At 39.2% G+C, this 17,583-nt stretch overlaps 1 protein-coding gene across 1 annotated transcript in view; it reads right to left on the bottom strand.

Moving 5' to 3' along the window:
• LOC100894000 (kinase D-interacting substrate of 220 kDa B) overlaps positions 1–17,583 on the bottom strand; it is an 80,021-nt gene that overhangs the window by 20,209 nt on the left and 42,229 nt on the right. Inside the window, exons 7-13 of the mRNA XM_030980763.1 lie at positions 16,287–16,385; positions 13,202–13,300; positions 4,338–4,436; positions 3,801–3,899; positions 2,981–3,079; positions 1,783–1,960; positions 807–968 (exon numbers count right to left, since the gene is read on the bottom strand). Of these exons, the coding sequence (XP_030836623.1) occupies positions 807–968; positions 1,783–1,960; positions 2,981–3,079; positions 3,801–3,899; positions 4,338–4,436; positions 13,202–13,300; positions 16,287–16,385 (835 nt within the window). The remainder of the gene's footprint in view (positions 1–806; positions 969–1,782; positions 1,961–2,980; positions 3,080–3,800; positions 3,900–4,337; positions 4,437–13,201; positions 13,301–16,286; positions 16,386–17,583) is intronic.

Raw genomic sequence — 17,583 nt, 5'->3', positions numbered from 1 at the left:
ATGATCAGAGAAAGAAAGAGAGAGAGAAAGAGAGAAAGAGAAGAAGAGAGAGAGAGAGGGTGAGATAAGAGATACAGAGAGAGAGAGAGAGAGAGAGAGATAAAAAAAAAAAAGAGAGAAAAGAAAGAAGAGAAAGTTATACAAATTTTTAAAAAATCCCTTAATCTTGTACATGTACTTTCCATCATCGTCATCATTATCATCGTCAGAGAAAGAGAGAGAGAAAAAGAGATGACGAGAGGGAGAGAGAAAGAGAGAGAGAGAGAGAGGGAGAGAAAGAGAGAGAGAGAGAGAGAGAGAGAGGGGGAAAGAAAGAGAGAAAGAGAGATAGAGAGAGAGAGAGAGAGAAAGAGGGGTAGATAGAGAGAGGGAGAGAGAGAGAGAAAGTAACAAACAAAAAAAAGGAAAAAGAGCTCCTTTAATCTTGTACATGTACTTTAAAAAATGATGATCTCCTGACCAATCAAAGAAACAAGTCTATTGGTTCACTGATCTCAATTCATGATTACAATTAATTCATATTTATTTTCGTCCTAATTTGTTTTTGTTGAGGTTCCTTTAGATGATATGAATCCAGGAGGAAATTTACAGTTAGAAACACTTTTAAAGCCCCACTGTACTACTTGTAGCTACTTGCTCCCTCTATATAGCAAACAATGCCTAATCGGTGACCATTGATCCCCCATTATCCTCTTTTTTTAATGTTAACTGAGAGCTGATTTGATGAGATAACCACCTGTCCAGTGACCTTGCAGGGTGGTCTAATGCCTCCTGTAAACTAGTACAGATGCCCTTAAGACACTCACCTTGCAGCTTTTTGAGGATGAAAGACTTGCCGCTGCCCCAGCGTGCATACAGACCTACTGTGACGGGTGGCAGAAGGGTGGGTTCGCTGAGGATATCAGCTAAAGAACTGCTACACAGATCACTTAACTCGTTCTCAACCTCGTCACCTGGGCTGAAACTCCCTGGAGAGGGGACAAGGGAGGACAGATGGTGTTAGATTCATTGAAAAAAAAAATCATCATAATACACTGTGGAAAACCATGAGCAATAAGCCAGTTCATAGTTGCAGTCTGAGCATGAGCAGATAAAGGTCATTGCAGACCAAATTGTGAAATACACGGAGACAAATACTGGATACGTGCTCATGAAATTTATGTAATAATAATTCATTTATGCACAATCAGTGCACTCCATGATACACAGGTGGAAGTATTCTTTGAAAAAGGGGGAAACAAAGGCTATTTATGTAGCACCTCCACGACTATCGGAGTGATTACTATAAAATGTACAAAGTGGGAACTCTTCATGTTTTGAGAGATCTGTGGATATTCTGGGTCATTTGGGACATGTGCTAACCGTGAACTGGTCTATTGATTCTAGGGCTTACATTTTGTGACAGAGACCACTGCAAATTCCTATGGACAAAAGTCCCAAATGCCTTAGAGGACAGATTGGACAATCCTTCAGGGGAGAAATTGTCTAAAGAATTATTGTAGAGACCATAAGGAAACGGCTTGGGGCAAGAGTTTCTGAGTGAGGTCTGAAGATTGGAAAACTACAAATAAAGCTGGATGACTAGGGTTTAGATTATTTTAACAAAATCATGTGTGTCTCGGAACACCGGTTACATCATTTAATACGGATAACTTCGTCAATGTATGTTCAGTAAGACATCAGTTACATAAATATCATGGAGTCATTTAAAAGAAGAAAAGGAAGAATGCAGCTTAACAATAGATAGGCGAAGAAAGAGAAAAGAGAAGACATCATACTTACTAGCACCAAAGATCTGTGTTAGGATACCCTTTTGATGATTGCAATCAATATTGTAAGGGGTTTCCCCTTCCTTGTTAGGCTTGTACAGTAGCCTACCGTCTTTAGGGTTTCTTAGAAGTAGTTCAGAGATCTTCTTATCCCTGAATCGGATTGCTATATGGAGTGGGGTGTCCATTCTCTAAAAAATGAGACAACAAAAATTACATCATTTGAATGTTGGGACTCCTGGGAGTAATTTCCATCTTTGTAAAGAGATTTCTTGCTTGCACCCAGGAAATTAAGACAAAGGGCTCGATCTTGTGATTCATGGCAGACTGATGAATATTTTAAGTCAGAATAAGTCAGGAGAGCTGAGGTATTTGTTTCCAGTTCATCGTGACTGTGCCATGGACAAGTTATGTCAGGTGGTAGAGTCACTGCCTGGCAAGCAGTACATGGCAAGCAGTACATGGCCGGTTCAAATCTTGCTGGTTCCAGGATTTTGTGTGATTTCTTTTCAATTACAAAATCGAGCATGCGATCATTATTTACAGAGAGCAGAGCAACAACAACATTTCTTTACCAAAAAACACATGACTTTTTTTGATAAGCCAGGAATGATGAAAAAGCTTATAACACTATGACTAATGTAAAGAATGAAGATAAAATCAAGACCTGTGTGAAATATCCAATAATGTATACTCAATTCTTTTTCATTAGACAAGTTTTCTCCTGATCAGAAATCCCAAGCATACCATTAAAAAATCTTGATCTTTACTTCCAAAAAGCTTGCCAAATGCTTGCCCAGCATAGCAACAACTTATGCTTGGTAGTATCTATCAGAGATATATTATAAATAACTCACATACTTAATCACCAGAATGCCTGAAAGAAACATATGAATACACTTAGTAATGAAAAATACAATTAAACTTGGTTCATTAGTGAAAAATGTATCATTTGCAACAACTCCCACACAGTACGTACATGTACGCAGGTTTTACTGCTTTCTATCCTTAATTTCTTAATCAATCATAAATGCATTTGAAAGGTTACTTGACTTCGATCAATCATCAAAATGTATTGCTTACTATCTTTATTCTCGTTCCTTGATTTATTGATTGAATGATGATGAATCAGTTTGAACTTCTACCTCCTTCGATTTTAAAACGACAAAAAAACAAAACAATCAAGCAAGCTATTCATGACAATCCATTACCTTGTCGGTGGCGGATACTTTAGCTCCTTTATCAAGCAACGCTCGCACCACTTCTCGGTTTCGATTTCTCGTCGCCTTCAATAAAGGGGTTTCCCCATCCTACGAGAAAAGGCAGGATATGCATATATTACAATGACATGTAAGAACTGAGACGTCATATTATAGCCCAAACGTTAAGTGAATAAGTGAAATACAATATATTATTCTTTGAACTCCAGGGAGATTTCTTTAAAATGTTAATTCTTGTAAATAAGTAATCAATCTCTAAAGATAAATTGATACCGAGATCCTTCTGCTCACTCAAGGCGGTCAACTTAAAGGTCAGGGTGATTTTTCCAAATAAAATAAAACTCTTGAAAGGTCATAATGGAAAATGGGATGTATGTTGGTATGTATGTTACTGAAGATTCATCTAGCCCATTGACTATTGAGCTCTCCCATTCCACAAGGCTTAGTATAGCACTCATTCAGTTCCCAAAGGCAATGGCCTAAATAAAGATGCGTCTCTAAAGTTGGATATGTCGGAACGTCATGTTAAATGAAACCTCATTCATAAACTGTCTGTCTGTCTGTCTGTCTGTCTGTCTGTCTCTCTGTCTCTATCTCTCTCTCTCTCTCTCTCTCTCTCTCTGTCTGTCTGTCTCTGTGTTTCTGTCTTTCTCTCTCTCTCTCTCTGTATGTGTGTGAGCGTCTCTCTCTCTCTCTGTCTCTCCGCCTCCCTCTCTTTCTCTCTCTTTCTCCGTCTTTCTCTGATGATGATGATGCTGATGGTGATGGTGTCATAAGTTCTTGTTGAAATGATTTTTCATAACAGACTTACCTTAGCTGCTAATTCTGTGTTTGGATTGCTATCTAAGATTGCTTCTAAGATGTCTACATGTCCCTTCTCAGCTGACCAGTATAAAGCCGTCTTCTTATCCTACAAACAAATAACAAATCATAACACACAAAAAAAAAATCATTTTGAAGAACACACACTTAATTTTACTTCATGCAATCAAATTTCTTTAAAAAAACATCTTAAATCATTCAAAGTCTTATATTTGCATTTTCAAGATGCTAACTAGTGTATATGAAATATTTTCTGCTCTCCTTTATTAAAGTAACCTAACTGAAAACTTTAGGAGTATATTTTTCACAACAAAACTCTTGAAAAATAATCACTCTTTCTGATATCATAATAACTTTTGTCTAAACACATATTGACATAAGAGTGACTGGTAAAAATTCAACTACATCTGTTTTATCTGTTTTCAGCTATTCATATATTTACATCGATGTAATCACATTGATTACTGCTATGAACACCGTTTGGCTTATAAATCAAAAGACTAATTAAGGTTTTCTCTATACTCACATCACCCTGTATGTCCACATCGGCAAACTTCTTGAGAAGTAACTTGACGACCTCCGTCTGACCTCCTTTGACGGCATGTATCAGGACTGTGTCGTCGTGCTGGTAGATCAGGAAGAGAATTAGAATTCAGAATGTAAATTATTTCTTTGAAAGCACTTTTAATTACAACAAAAGAATAATGATTAAAAAATGTTGTAAAGATAAGGTGTAACTTTCCCTGACTTTCCCTGAGCCATGTAGCAATTTGTAGCAATTTTTTTTTTTTTTTTTTTTTTTTTTTTTGGGGGGGGGGGGGTGCCTGAAAAGTTGTAGGAGGGGTTATACCGGTTTCATGGTAAACACAAATACAATGGTATATTCAGGTAGGTAAGATTCCATCTCTAGCATTCTCTATACATGTTTTTATCACATACAACACTTTTCCTTCTTTTGTTCTACACATACCAAATCAAACCCTCATTCCCCCTTCCCCTCTCTCTTTGACTCTCTGTCTCTGCCTCTTCTCTCACCTACTCTGTCATTCTCTCTCTCTCTCTCTCTCTCTTTCCTTCTCTCTCTCTCCCTCACACACTCTGTCTATCTCTGCCTTTTCCTTAATTCTTCTTAGAGAAAATCCATTTCCTTATTTTAATGTTCTCCATACCATCCATCCATGTAACCATCCCACTCTAACATCATGTGAGGTATGACACCACCACCATCAGTCAGCCTAAGAGCTTTATAACCACATTCACACTTCAAAACTTAAGCCAAACCTCAGCATTAGTGAATACATGAAGAACCTGGATTAACCCAGGCTTAAGCGATGGGTGTGAAGTAGGCTGAAGTATGTTCTCCCACTATCAGAAACCAGCACCATCAGTCAGCCCAAGAGCTTAACCACATTCACACTGCAAAACCTAGGCTGAGACACAGCATTACGGAATGCATGCAGGACCTTGGATTAACCAAGGCTTAAACGGTGGGTGTGAAGTAGCCTCTCCCACCATCAGTCAGCCAGAGAGCTCAACCACATTCACACTTCAAAACTTTAGCCGAACCTCAACATTACTGAATACATGACGGACCTCAGATTAACCACTGCTTAAACGGTGGGTGTGAAGTAGCCTCTCCCACTATCAGGCCTTCATAGTCTTGTTACATTCTACATTCTATCTAATGGATGATAACATCAGCAAAACAACATGATGGGTAGAAGCTTGACTTCCAGGCCCTAATTACTCACAACTCCATTAGAAAGAACATTTTTAGCACACCAATGTCATGGTCTACAGGAGAATGCATATGAAGCTTGCGATAACATCACTTCATATACGTGTATCAATGTTGAAAAGAGAATATGTCTCCAGGCACCACAAAAATACCAAAAGGTTGCATGGCGTGAATTTCAGTTGGAGCTCAATAAAGGTGAAGTTGGCAAGGATGGTCAAATGTTACTTTTTAGTATTTCCTGAAAGAGTTTACTTTCCACTATCAACTTTCAAAATTTGAAAGCACAACATAAGTCAGAGTGCTTGACTCGAGTAAAGACCTTAAATGCCCTTTTCTCTAAATTAACATTCTTTAAGACTGGATTTTCTTCTCATTTTCAATTGGGTTAGGAACATCCAACTGTAATGAGTTCTATATCATTTCATAGCTGAGAATCTCCTCCTTTTAGAATCAGACCGAAACAGTTTTAAAAATCCTATCTGATGACTTTTTGTGGTGCCTGGTCACATATCATCTGCTGAGAGCTGAAAGGATACTCTCAAGAAATGATGTTTAAGATTGGGGGCATGCCACATGGCATAACAAACTACATGTACTTCTACATGTAGTGTGATATCTGGAAATGCTAATGTGTTTGTTTTGTTCCGCTTGTTTGAGGATCGATACAAAAAGATATTAAAGCTACAAAGATAACAAGAGGTATGGGATAAGGGAGTGAAGATATGAAAATAAAAGGGGAAGAGAAGATGAAGAAGAAGGAAGAGGAGAAGAAGAAGGAAGAAAAGGAGGAGGAGAAGAATGAAGAGGAGGAGAAGAAAAAAGAGAAAATAGGAAGAAAGAGAGAGTGGGAAGGAGAAAACTTGCAGAGAGAAATAAGAGGGAAAGTTGTTTACTGCATATTAGCAGCACCTATTCTAGATCTCATTCACTGATTAATCTTGATATATGCAAACCATGACCCCCCCCCCCCCAAAAAAAAAAAAAAAAAAAAAAAAAATGCATAGAAATCAACAATTTCTAGTTTCTAGCCATGTACATTGAAAGTACATCAGGTAACATGCTTTTCATTTAAATCTCTTTAAACACAAAATCATTATAACATAGAGTACAATAAAGAAAATGAAATGGCAAATTGGCAACTCTATGTGGACAGACCTTTAGAGAGATCGAAATTGTACCCAGTGACATCGATATATATGTATCATTAATGAGGTAACAGCAGACAGAGGATGCAATCTCAGTTTGAAACATTGTAACATGTAAAGACACTGTTATCATTAAACATGCAGGACTGTGCTCTAGATCTCTGCCAAGTATTGAAACGTAATCTAATCATGAAAAGATAGAGGAAAGAAGGTTTTACATCAAACAGAAAGTGTGAACAAGGTATTTAAATGTATAGTAAACAAAATGAAAAATCAGTCAAAACATTATCATATTACAATGAGTTTGTGAATCACAATAGAGAAAGAGCTTGTTGTCTATTTAATATCTCCCCTCTCTTTCTCTCTCTCTCTCTGTCTCTCTCTCTCTCTCTCTCTCTCTCTCTCTCTCTCTCTCTCTCTCACTGTGACTCTCTCTCGTCTCAACTTAATGCAGAACCAATGAAAGAACAAACAGAATGATGATGAGAAGGGCTATCTCGTTTAATATCCATGGGTTAGGTGCAAGTGTGAATGTGGACTGTTCCCAATCTCTTCCTTTAATCTCAACAGAATGCCATCCAGAGCAAATTGACTGGGTCTAAGAAAGACCATTAAGCTTTCAGTAAATCAGGAGCAAGTATGAACACAGCAGCTGCGTCTTCCACATCTCTCCAGCTAATTCCAATGAAAGAGCAGTGGAGAACACACTGACAGCAAATGAGAAAGACGGTATTAATGACAGAATTAAAAGTGAAGTATGAACACAAACCCTGTTTATTCCAAATCTCTTCCTTTGTGCTCAAAGGAACCCTATTCGATCAGATTGACTGGGTCTGAGAAAGACCATCATGCTACCAGTCAATAAGGAGCAAGTATGAACACAGGCCGCTTCCACATCTCTCCTGCTTATTTCAATAAAGGAGCCATGAAGAACACATAGACAGCAAATGAGAAAGACGTTATTAATGACAGAATTAAAAGCGAAGTATGAACACAGACCCTGTTTATTCCAAATCTCTTCCTTTGTGCTCAAAGGAACCCTATTCGATCAATTGCTTATGGGAATCGGGTTGTCCCTGTATTAAACCTATGGAAATGAGGCCATTCAGTAATTAATGGGTTAAACAGCACCTGCACTGGGGCTCAGAACACACTCTCACTAGTATTGGATTAAGAAAGACATAAAGTGTGAACACTAGTCCATGCCTGTTCACCGTCTTTTGCTCTGATCTCGATCAGCAGACCTTCTTGGCTAGCACTGGATTAACAACCGGTATGAACACACCACCATGTCCGTTCACCGTCTTTTGCTCTGATCTCAGCAGACCTTCTTGGCTACCAATGGATTAGCAACCAGTATTAACACACCACTATGTCTGTTCACTGTCTTTCGCTCTGATCTCGATCAGCAGACCTTCTTGGCTACCACTGGATTAACAACCAGTATGAACACACCACCATGTCTGTACACTGTCTTTGGCTCTCATCTAGATCAGCAGATGTTCTTGGCTACCACTGGATTAACAACCGGTATGAACACACCACCACCATGTCTGTTCACTGTCTTTCACTCTAATCTCAGCAGACCTTCTTGGCAACCACTGGATTAGCAACCAGTATGAACACAGCCCCTGCCCGTTCCACATCTCTTCCTCTCATCTCAAACACAGCACACCAAGGAGACAAGGAGCAGGGTGGAAGGAGTGAAGTGATGCGGGTTTCCTCCATCTCTCCTCTCTGCAGATGTCTGGCTGGCATTCAAGCGGTTGAGGTAATAGTCTGAAACGCTTTACGCAACATTTGCTTGGTGGGACTCTCTGGGAGAAGTGGCCAAGGAGGAACAATCAAACATCAAAAAGGTCAATCAATTGACACTGAGCCGAGCTTGCTATAGGCTATGACTGCGTGTATGTTACTGATGTTGTTCTCAAAAACCTCTCTGTGAAGATACATGTAATTGTGCATCAGTCTCAGTACCAAACACAATGACAAATCTAGCAGCCCATTTCAATGAATGAAATCATATTCACAATTCCATAAATCCCACTTTCAGCTACCTTACAAAACATGCATAACGTTCCTGTTTTCACGAAGTGACGGTAGTGAGGAAAATCTGCACGCAAATTGTATGCGATTTTCATTCACTAACGTCACTTCGTGAAAACAGGGACGATAATATAAAAAATGTCAAAAAAGCTCATTTTAAAAGATACATATACCGGGTATACAATTAAAAGTTTTAAGATTAATGTTTTGTTTTTTGAAAGTCTTTCCACTTTTCGATACTTTAAAATAGCAACCAACCAAAATAAAGAATGCAATGTGCATATAAGGAATCCATCCCATACTTTCACTTGACAACAATTATCGCAACTTTGTATCCTGATGATTATCTCCAACAATTCTTTTGTAGCCCTTCAGGTCATTGCCTTTCCGAAAGTGTCGGATGTTGCTCAAACCATTTCACGGATTATGTTTCTACCAAAATAATTCTGCAATTTCCATTATTCTGGGGAATAAGTACTTCAATGTTAAAAGACAGTGTTTGCTGTCTTAATTCTTGTAGATGTAACTGCATTGAATCATTGAGATTATCAAACAGATAAGAAAGGGAAGCGTCACTCGTACATAAACCAAGGGTTGGACTTCAAGCACTCTCCGTACGCAATTTATGGAACCTAATCCCGCCGTAAAACTCCATTTGAGTGGGTGATAGAGGGCGACGTTGAAACATGAAACAAATTTATAGGGTAATCACATGTCTCAAGTACGGCCATGAAATATTCAAAGGGTCTTACCGAGGGTCTGATTTCCTTGGAAAGTAAGATGTTTCTATAATTCATTTTCCGTTGAGAATCAGAAGGGGGATGACTTTAATGCTGACAAAAAGCTAAAATTGCCCTTCTGGCTTTCAGCAGAGGATAAAAATGGAATGTATTCCTGTATGCCTTTCCTTTCAAAGGTTAAGCACATATTACATGTTATGAATAATTGTATTTCAATAGTCAGAATGCGAAATGCATGTATTGATTGCTGCTCAATAAGACAAAAATTATGGCTTGTCCTGCCAAACAACATATTATGTATGCAGCTCGCATTCTGACTATTGCAATACAATTATTCGTAACGGGTGAAGGAAATGATTTGTAACGAGGTGCGTAACAAAGTTTTGTGCATAAAATTTGATGGCCTATTCTGTGCTTAGCAGTCATTTTCTCACTGCAAGGGAAGGGGAATCTCCAGTGATGAATGGTGTACCTGTGGCATGACGCTGAAAAAACATTAACATATTCAAACGTACGGATGTTTCTTTCCTGGGGACCTTGTGACAAGTTATATCCATTAACCTTTATTAATGAATGAAATACAATACTTGGAAAAGCCAACTACTTCCATTAAAAAAAAAAGAAAGACAACCCGTGAGTAATTACATTTTCTTAGAACTTGCATTTTCGAGATTGGATAGGAGGCGTATAACTCCCCTTTCCTTCATAACCAATCGACCAGTTTACTAACATATTCAAATTTATGGTTGTTTCTTTCCTGGGGACCTAGTGACGATTTTTCCATGAACCTTTATTAAGTACTGTACTTGGAATCCAGTCTGCACAGATGACTTGTTGCTATGTTGGGCTAGCCTCTGATCAAATTTGTTTAATAAATATGCATAAGATTTGAATATGTGTCTATTGAGAACATCTATACAGACATACATAATAGTGAAGGGCACTTTTTGGAGAGGTAGGAATGGAGTAATGCCAGAATAAAGATTACCTTAGCATGAAAAAACGTTAGATCACATACTACTAATTTGAACATTCTTTTAGACCCTGCAGGATAGATAAGAATAAAGATTGTTGCACAATCATGGATGGAAAAGAAGCTAGAACAAGTTAAAGCCCCATATGTCCTGTACGATATAAAGCCTGAAAAAGCCTGAAATGGGAAGTTGTCAGGACCTGAAATCAGGCAAAAGTCTGAAGACTGGCATCTCTGCACAATGCACCGGGTACATTATTACCATATTATATAGTTATATTCTTTGGTAAAAAATATAGTATACCTCCAAGAAATAGTTTGTATTAAATGCTCTAGAAGTAACAAACCAACTATATTCAGCATTCATATGAACATCCTGCAAGGCAATATGGTTCAAACTGGGTCATCGAAGTGGGCAATAAGCAAATTTTTCATAACCCGAGCACAAAAGTCGCAAATACGGCACGACCAAGCGAAATAAGACCCCTCACCCGTCTGCCCATCCTCCAAATTGTAGCCACAATTGATGCACTTGAAGTAGCACCCCCTTTCTCATCTGGATGGCCACTCTGAAGACCGGCTTGGGTTTTTTTTGGGCTTCTGAATTTGCAGAGCACTTGAGCGGGGAGAAGGCGCGTTGAAACGAGATGCTTCTCTTTAATAGCTGGCAGCATATCGGATGCCTAGTCTGTCGCCCTCGTATGCCTGTGCTGTTAGAATAGAGCATGCCCGCCGGTGTCTGATTTCTGATAGTTTATCACGCATCCGGGCAGGGCAAACACCCATGGAAGGGGCCCTCCACTATATCTCACAACTCTAGGGTATGGCAGCGGTGGGATGGGGTGTTCACATCAGGAGCTGTGGTGCGCATTGCTTTTCTGCTTGTTGTGAGAGTGCACGTGTGAACAGGGCCCTCCACTATACCTCAGAACTCTAGGGTATGGCAGCGGTGGGATGGGGTGTTCACATCAGGAGCCGTAGTGCGCATTGCTTTTCTGCTTGTTGTGAGAGAGCATGTGTGAACAGGTTCTATGGTGTAATTCATGAATGTATATATGCTTACTACATGACTACTAAAATCAAAAGGTGCTTTCTTCATAGGACTGGTTTGTATTTTCTTTGTTTGAATTGTAATGTAGGGAGAAACACGCCTGTTTTCTTTAATAGGGGCATGATAACAGGCTAATTATATTGGTAATTTACTTTATTTCTACATGTATGTATATTTCTTATCTTCAATGTACTGTCTGTCTTTCCACAATTTATAATTATTAATAATGTTCTTTAACACCCCCCCCCCCCTTCCCCCCCCCTCTCTCTCTCTCTCTCTCTCTCTCTCTCTCTATCCTTCTCTTGCGTATGTCACATATCCCATCTTTCCTTTATTTATTCAATATCAATTCGCCTATACCCCAATTTCACCCCCCCCCCCCTTTTCTCTCTCTCTCTCTCTCTCTCTCTCTCTCTCTCCCTCCCTCTTCCCCCACCCCCTCTCTCTGTATGTCTCCTCCTTTCATAATTTCATATTCGTCCAGATACCCAATCTCTTTTCTTCTCTCTCTCCCCCTCTCTCTCTCTCTCTCTCTCTCTCTTTCTCTCTTCCTCTCTCTCTCTCTCTCTCTCTCTCTCTCTCCACTCATGCTCATTCTCATTCTCCCCCTCTTCCTTCCTCACCCTCCCAGTTCACCAATCTCTGATCCAATCTCAGAGCCCATTCACTAAGCTCTACAATTACATCTGACACGTAGGGCGGCTTTGATGAAATCTGAGAAATTGCTTCATTCTCTATTCCTTCACAACATCTTCCCAATCACGCAAGCTTTAATCACATTCAGAAGTAGGGCTCCACATTCAGAGCATTTCTCCATTCCTATCTTTCTTGCCAGAGGCTTCCACCATATACTCCCGAGGAAAGGTGCATTTTTTCTCTTCATACATCAACATAGTCAACATGGAAACAAACCTCAAGTTTGTATTCATGACCACAACATTACATTTTCATTCATAAGCACAAAGTCAATATTAAATTTCAAATTTTGGGTGAGTCCAGAGTGTTCTGTCATAAAAACTTCACCAACAATAAAACAAAATTAAGTGCACCTAATGATTGTGATGAATTCAGATCCTGATTAAAGCTTGGATCAGGTGAAACATGACACGATGTGAATCATATTGAATAATCTATGCTACTTGGTAACTTATGGGACACAAAACGCTACTTTGTAACTGACCAAATACTTATGGACTTTCCCTCGTATATAAAAGGAGTTTGAACAAGGCTTGGGTAATAGGGAATACTACTTCTAATAGAGAGAAAATGATTAACTGAAACTCTGACAGCATTGGAAATGATGAAGAATAATGAGAGGAATATCATCTGTTTGGAGCCAGAAGGGCATTAACTCAGTTGAAAATGATAGGAGTAAACACCCTTTTGGCTCTAAAGTCCAAACACTCCCTGCCACAATCCTAACGTCCTTTGGCAAGACTTAAATCTACATTTGCCACACTCCCCCAGATGAGGTAAATGGTTACCTGGGTAGGATTATTCCTTAAAATGCACTGTGCGCTGATAATGGCTGCCAGAGCTAGAGCTAGGGTAATCATTTCCGAAGCTCTTTCGAAGCGCATAGGGACATTATATCATTATGTGTTATACAAGAACGGATTATTATTAAACAGATGATATTTCATAACTGGTTACTAGGCAACTAATCACCTCCCTTTCAGACGCATGCACGGACTCACCTTGTCTTGTATATTGACGTAGGCTCCTGAATTCAGCAACAGTTCAGTGACCTCTGTGTGACCTTCCATGGCAGCGCAGCACAAGCTCGTCAACCCATCCTGCAGGAAAACAAAAGATGATACGGGTATGAGGATTAGATGTAAACAAAGTAAGCAAAGGGCAAAGGAATTATGTGACCCTTTCCTCTCTTGTGTTCTCATGCTTTTCTACACCCAGGACACAATGAGATGCAACATTAAATTTTGTGTATGCACATGTGTTTCATTCTTACTGTAAGGCTCCAATTCATAAAGGAGGATTAAATTAGATTAGATTAGATTGAACCTCTACCTTGGACTAAAATAAGCATACAAACAGTTTTTGCCCTTTCATTTGAAATGAAGAAATTTGAACACAATGCTCATAGAATTTTAAAACATGCGATAAGATTTAACTCCCTTTGTTAATTTGGGCATAAGAATACATCAGCAGACAAGTGTACATATATACAAAAAACAAGATTTTGTGTGAAATTAGGGAGACAATGTAACAAAAAATGACACAAATGTGGTTGTCAGTTTCTGTGAAACCTGTACTGAGAATGATTTAAGAGAAATCCGACTTTGATAGCAAACTATTCTAGAGGAAAGCAGAAAATTCAGAGAAGAAGACAGGTGAAAAGTTTGAATGAAATCGGACCAAACAAAATGGAAGATCTGTTGTAATGACACTGTAATAACTGTAGATGTACTGCAGACTTTATGCAGTGCAATCACATAAAAGGACCCCCCTCTGAACATTGATAAACAGGAATAGCTTGAGAGCAAACAATCCCCCCTCTGCATCTCAGCATGAAAACGCAGGGAAACTACTGTCAAAACAAAAGGGATGCACTCTGCATACATCATCTCCGTTGCCATAGCGCACCATCAATCATAACAGTACTTGTCTTCTCTAAAGGTCTTTGAGATGGACTGGAGTTGGAAGGGATGGGGGTCATCCAACCTTTCCTCTACCATGGAATAGACACCGGAGTGATGACAAGTGGTAGGAATGAGCTCAATTAAGAGAACAGATTGGATTAGGGAGGTGGGAGGGAGGTAGGGAGGTAGGGAGGTAGGGAGGGAGGGAGGGAGGGAGGTGCTCGGGTTCTATGGTAAACTGGGAGGGATGAGACTGAGGGAGATGGAGTTTGGATGGGGGAAAAATAAAGTTGGGAGACTATAGGAGAGGGGGTTAGATTATGGGACCAGAGATCTGTATTCTCATGGAAAAGGAAGGAGCGATGTGTGATGCAAATGAGTTCTCCTCAAGGTTAACAAACCATGAAGGAGAAGGGAGATCTGATAAGAAGGGGGGGGGGGGACTGGAGGTACACACTTTCTATTGGGGTATACCTCCCAAGAGTCATTATCTTTCTAAAGTTTGATATATTGTCTAGCTGAATAATATGATTTGCTGAACCATTCTTGCTATTTTCTCACAAATGTTTTCATATATGTGTTAATTCAGTGAAACAAAATTCCAGAAAGCATTCCAATTGTTGAACAGATCCAAATCTGAATGGTACATGTATCTGCCCTTGGTCCATTCCACCTGAAATCCCTTCTGAAAGCTATACACCTGCTCTTGTCATCTCTATTTCTTGAAAAAGCACTCCAACAATATCCCCACCACTGAGCTTTCCAAAGTCAAGGAAGCCCGCGCTATGCAGAAAGAAACACACTTCAAAGTTCGTTCACGCACAATCTCCCTGCCACCATCTCGCCAAGGTTAGCCCGCGCGCCCCTGAAACTGGCGGGCTTAATTCAGTATTTGTTTACATACTCAGCCAGCCAAAGGCATCGCTGAAGATACCGACCGACCAGTGTGAGTTGCATGAACAAACAAGAGCTGACTTGACATTCGAATGAACCTTCACATGTATAGGAGGTATGCTAGTGTCCAGTGAGATGAGATGTATTGCATGCAGTCGCTTAATTCAGTTCTTGACTGTGCATAAAAGGGTGCTGGGGGCATGACTGAAGTTGTCAACTGCTTATCTGGGGTTTCATTTGAAAGACAAATTTGAGATGTGTCAAGAAGGACGAGATAGAGAGAGAGCCAGTTTGATTGCTATCTTCTAAACAAGAATAGGAAGAGGGCATGTGACCTGTTTCTTGTTACAACCTATTATAGGAAACCGATCTATTCAAAATCAAACAAAAGTCCGGAAGAACATGTCTGGTAAAATACTGTCACCATTAGCAACAACAAACTTAATGCGCTGGAATGAAAAAGAAGAAAGAGCTCACAGGATATCTTTTCATCCTTGCTAGAAAAAAGCCCTTGTGATGAGTGCACATGAATTACAAATAAAAAGGAGAAACATCTGCACATACATCGATCCCAATCTATTTCTTCAGGGCCTGCTAACGGAAAAGTTAATACTTGATATTACAGTGATTCATGAAAGTGTTGATACAATTAAAAATTTCCATATGAACATAATAGCTCATGATTTCGGAGTGGTATATGGCCTTGTATTGATAACAATGTAATCAGTTTTCCAAGGTTCCACCTAAAGTTTTCTAATACAATATCTACATGTAGACTGACAATTGACAGAAATTGTATGGTACATATTACATATGAAATAATTCTAATTCATTCATGGTGATTGTAATCATCATACCGAACACCCTGAGAATCAATAAAGACTCCACGTTTTGGACAGGTTAACTGTCCTTTTGAGGACTAACCACAGAGTTGTATGGCAAATCTCAAATGTAAGTTATATTTTTGCCATGCAAACCTCAGGGATGTTTTACAAAGCCTAATATTGACTTTAAGTTGGCCTTATCTATGGCGAGCCGTTCATGCCACTGTTTACTCTCACCATTTACTGGCATTGGTATCTCAAGGGACGTACAAATCATGGTAAAAAATCAACAGAATGCACATATTGCAATAATTCATTATTGAAGGAAATAATATCATCTAAAGATCATAATGGTGAGAGAAAACAGTGGCATCAATGGCCTGCCATAGTTAAATCCAATTTAAAGTTGATATTAGTCTTTGTGAAACACTCCCCTGTACTTTCAAACAACATTAGATACTGACCTTATCCACAGCGTTGATGTTAGGGTGTCTTTCTAACAGCATTCGGACCACATCCATGTACCCTCCTCTTGCTGACACCAACAGGGCTGTCCAGGAATTCTGAAAATAAACAAGATTATATAATAATAACAATAATTGAAATGATTATAATAATAATAATAATAATAATTATATTTTGTTTCTTAAAAATCCACTAATTTTGTTTCTTAAAAATCCACTAATTTTGTTTATCTATAGTAGATGTGTAAGTAGAGACATGTTGAAAAAAAAAATTCTCAGGTCAAAAAGGCCAACATTTCTTACTTTTGTTATTACAGTGAAACCTGTCTATAAAGACCACACAAGGGAGACAAGAAAAGTGGTCATTATAGGCAGGTGGTCTTTATGTACAGGTTCCTTTAGTACATGTGTCAATGACAAACCATTTTTAAGGGAAACAAAAAATGTGGTCATTGTAGAGAGGTGGTCTTTGTAGAGAGGTGGTCACTAAAGCAGGTTTGAATTGTACTATTACACCAATATATATTTTTGAGGGGATCGTGTACACTGCAGGATTTGTTGACGAGCTGAAGCGTGTTGTCTAGCGATGATGAGTAAGAGATGGAAATATCTTAGCCATGATGTGAATATGATGGAGACACATCCATCATACCATGACATCAATAGTTCTGACTAGGTACTGACCCCCCTTTAAAACGGGGGTTCATCCTGAAGTGTGTGCGACTGATATGTATCTTAGGAGTGTTCCCATGGATAATACATTCACCAACTACTGTAATCATACATACGAACAGTACCTTCATAACATGTGTAACAATACTGTATGCTAATGGTATACATGTAAACCCACTTGATAATGCATGCTCATGTATTCTCTGCCTAAAATAGGAATGATGCTACTTGGATATGGGTAAAGTATTAAGAGGCAATGGGAACAGCGCCTCAGTTTGTATAAAAAGAAACAAAATCATTTCAAGTGGGTGATTGTATGTAAATGTATGACATCTCATACCCCACACCGCCACATACACCCTGTATTGAATTATGCAGAAGCAGAGAAGAGACACAGCTACTAAGTTAATAAGCATACATCAGTGCGGCTAAACAGGCATTAAGTGATAATTTAGAGGACCGCTAATGCATCGTTGTGTGCCACCAGCATATGGGCCCGGCCTCGGCCAGATCCAGCACGGTAAACTCAACACCGCTCTCCGAATCCAAATTAAGTTTCCAAGCCTCTGACCCTTTCACATCGAGAGATGCTTTGTGGGTAGCGACGGGAAGTATCGCTGGTTTC

The sequence above is a fragment of the Strongylocentrotus purpuratus genome, unplaced genomic scaffold, assembly GCF_000002235.5.
Source record: "Strongylocentrotus purpuratus isolate Spur 01 unplaced genomic scaffold, Spur_5.0 spur5_scaffold_11, whole genome shotgun sequence".
Lineage (NCBI taxonomy): Eukaryota > Metazoa > Echinodermata > Echinoidea > Camarodonta > Strongylocentrotidae > Strongylocentrotus > Strongylocentrotus purpuratus.
This window is presented reverse-complemented; position numbering and strand designations above follow the sequence as displayed.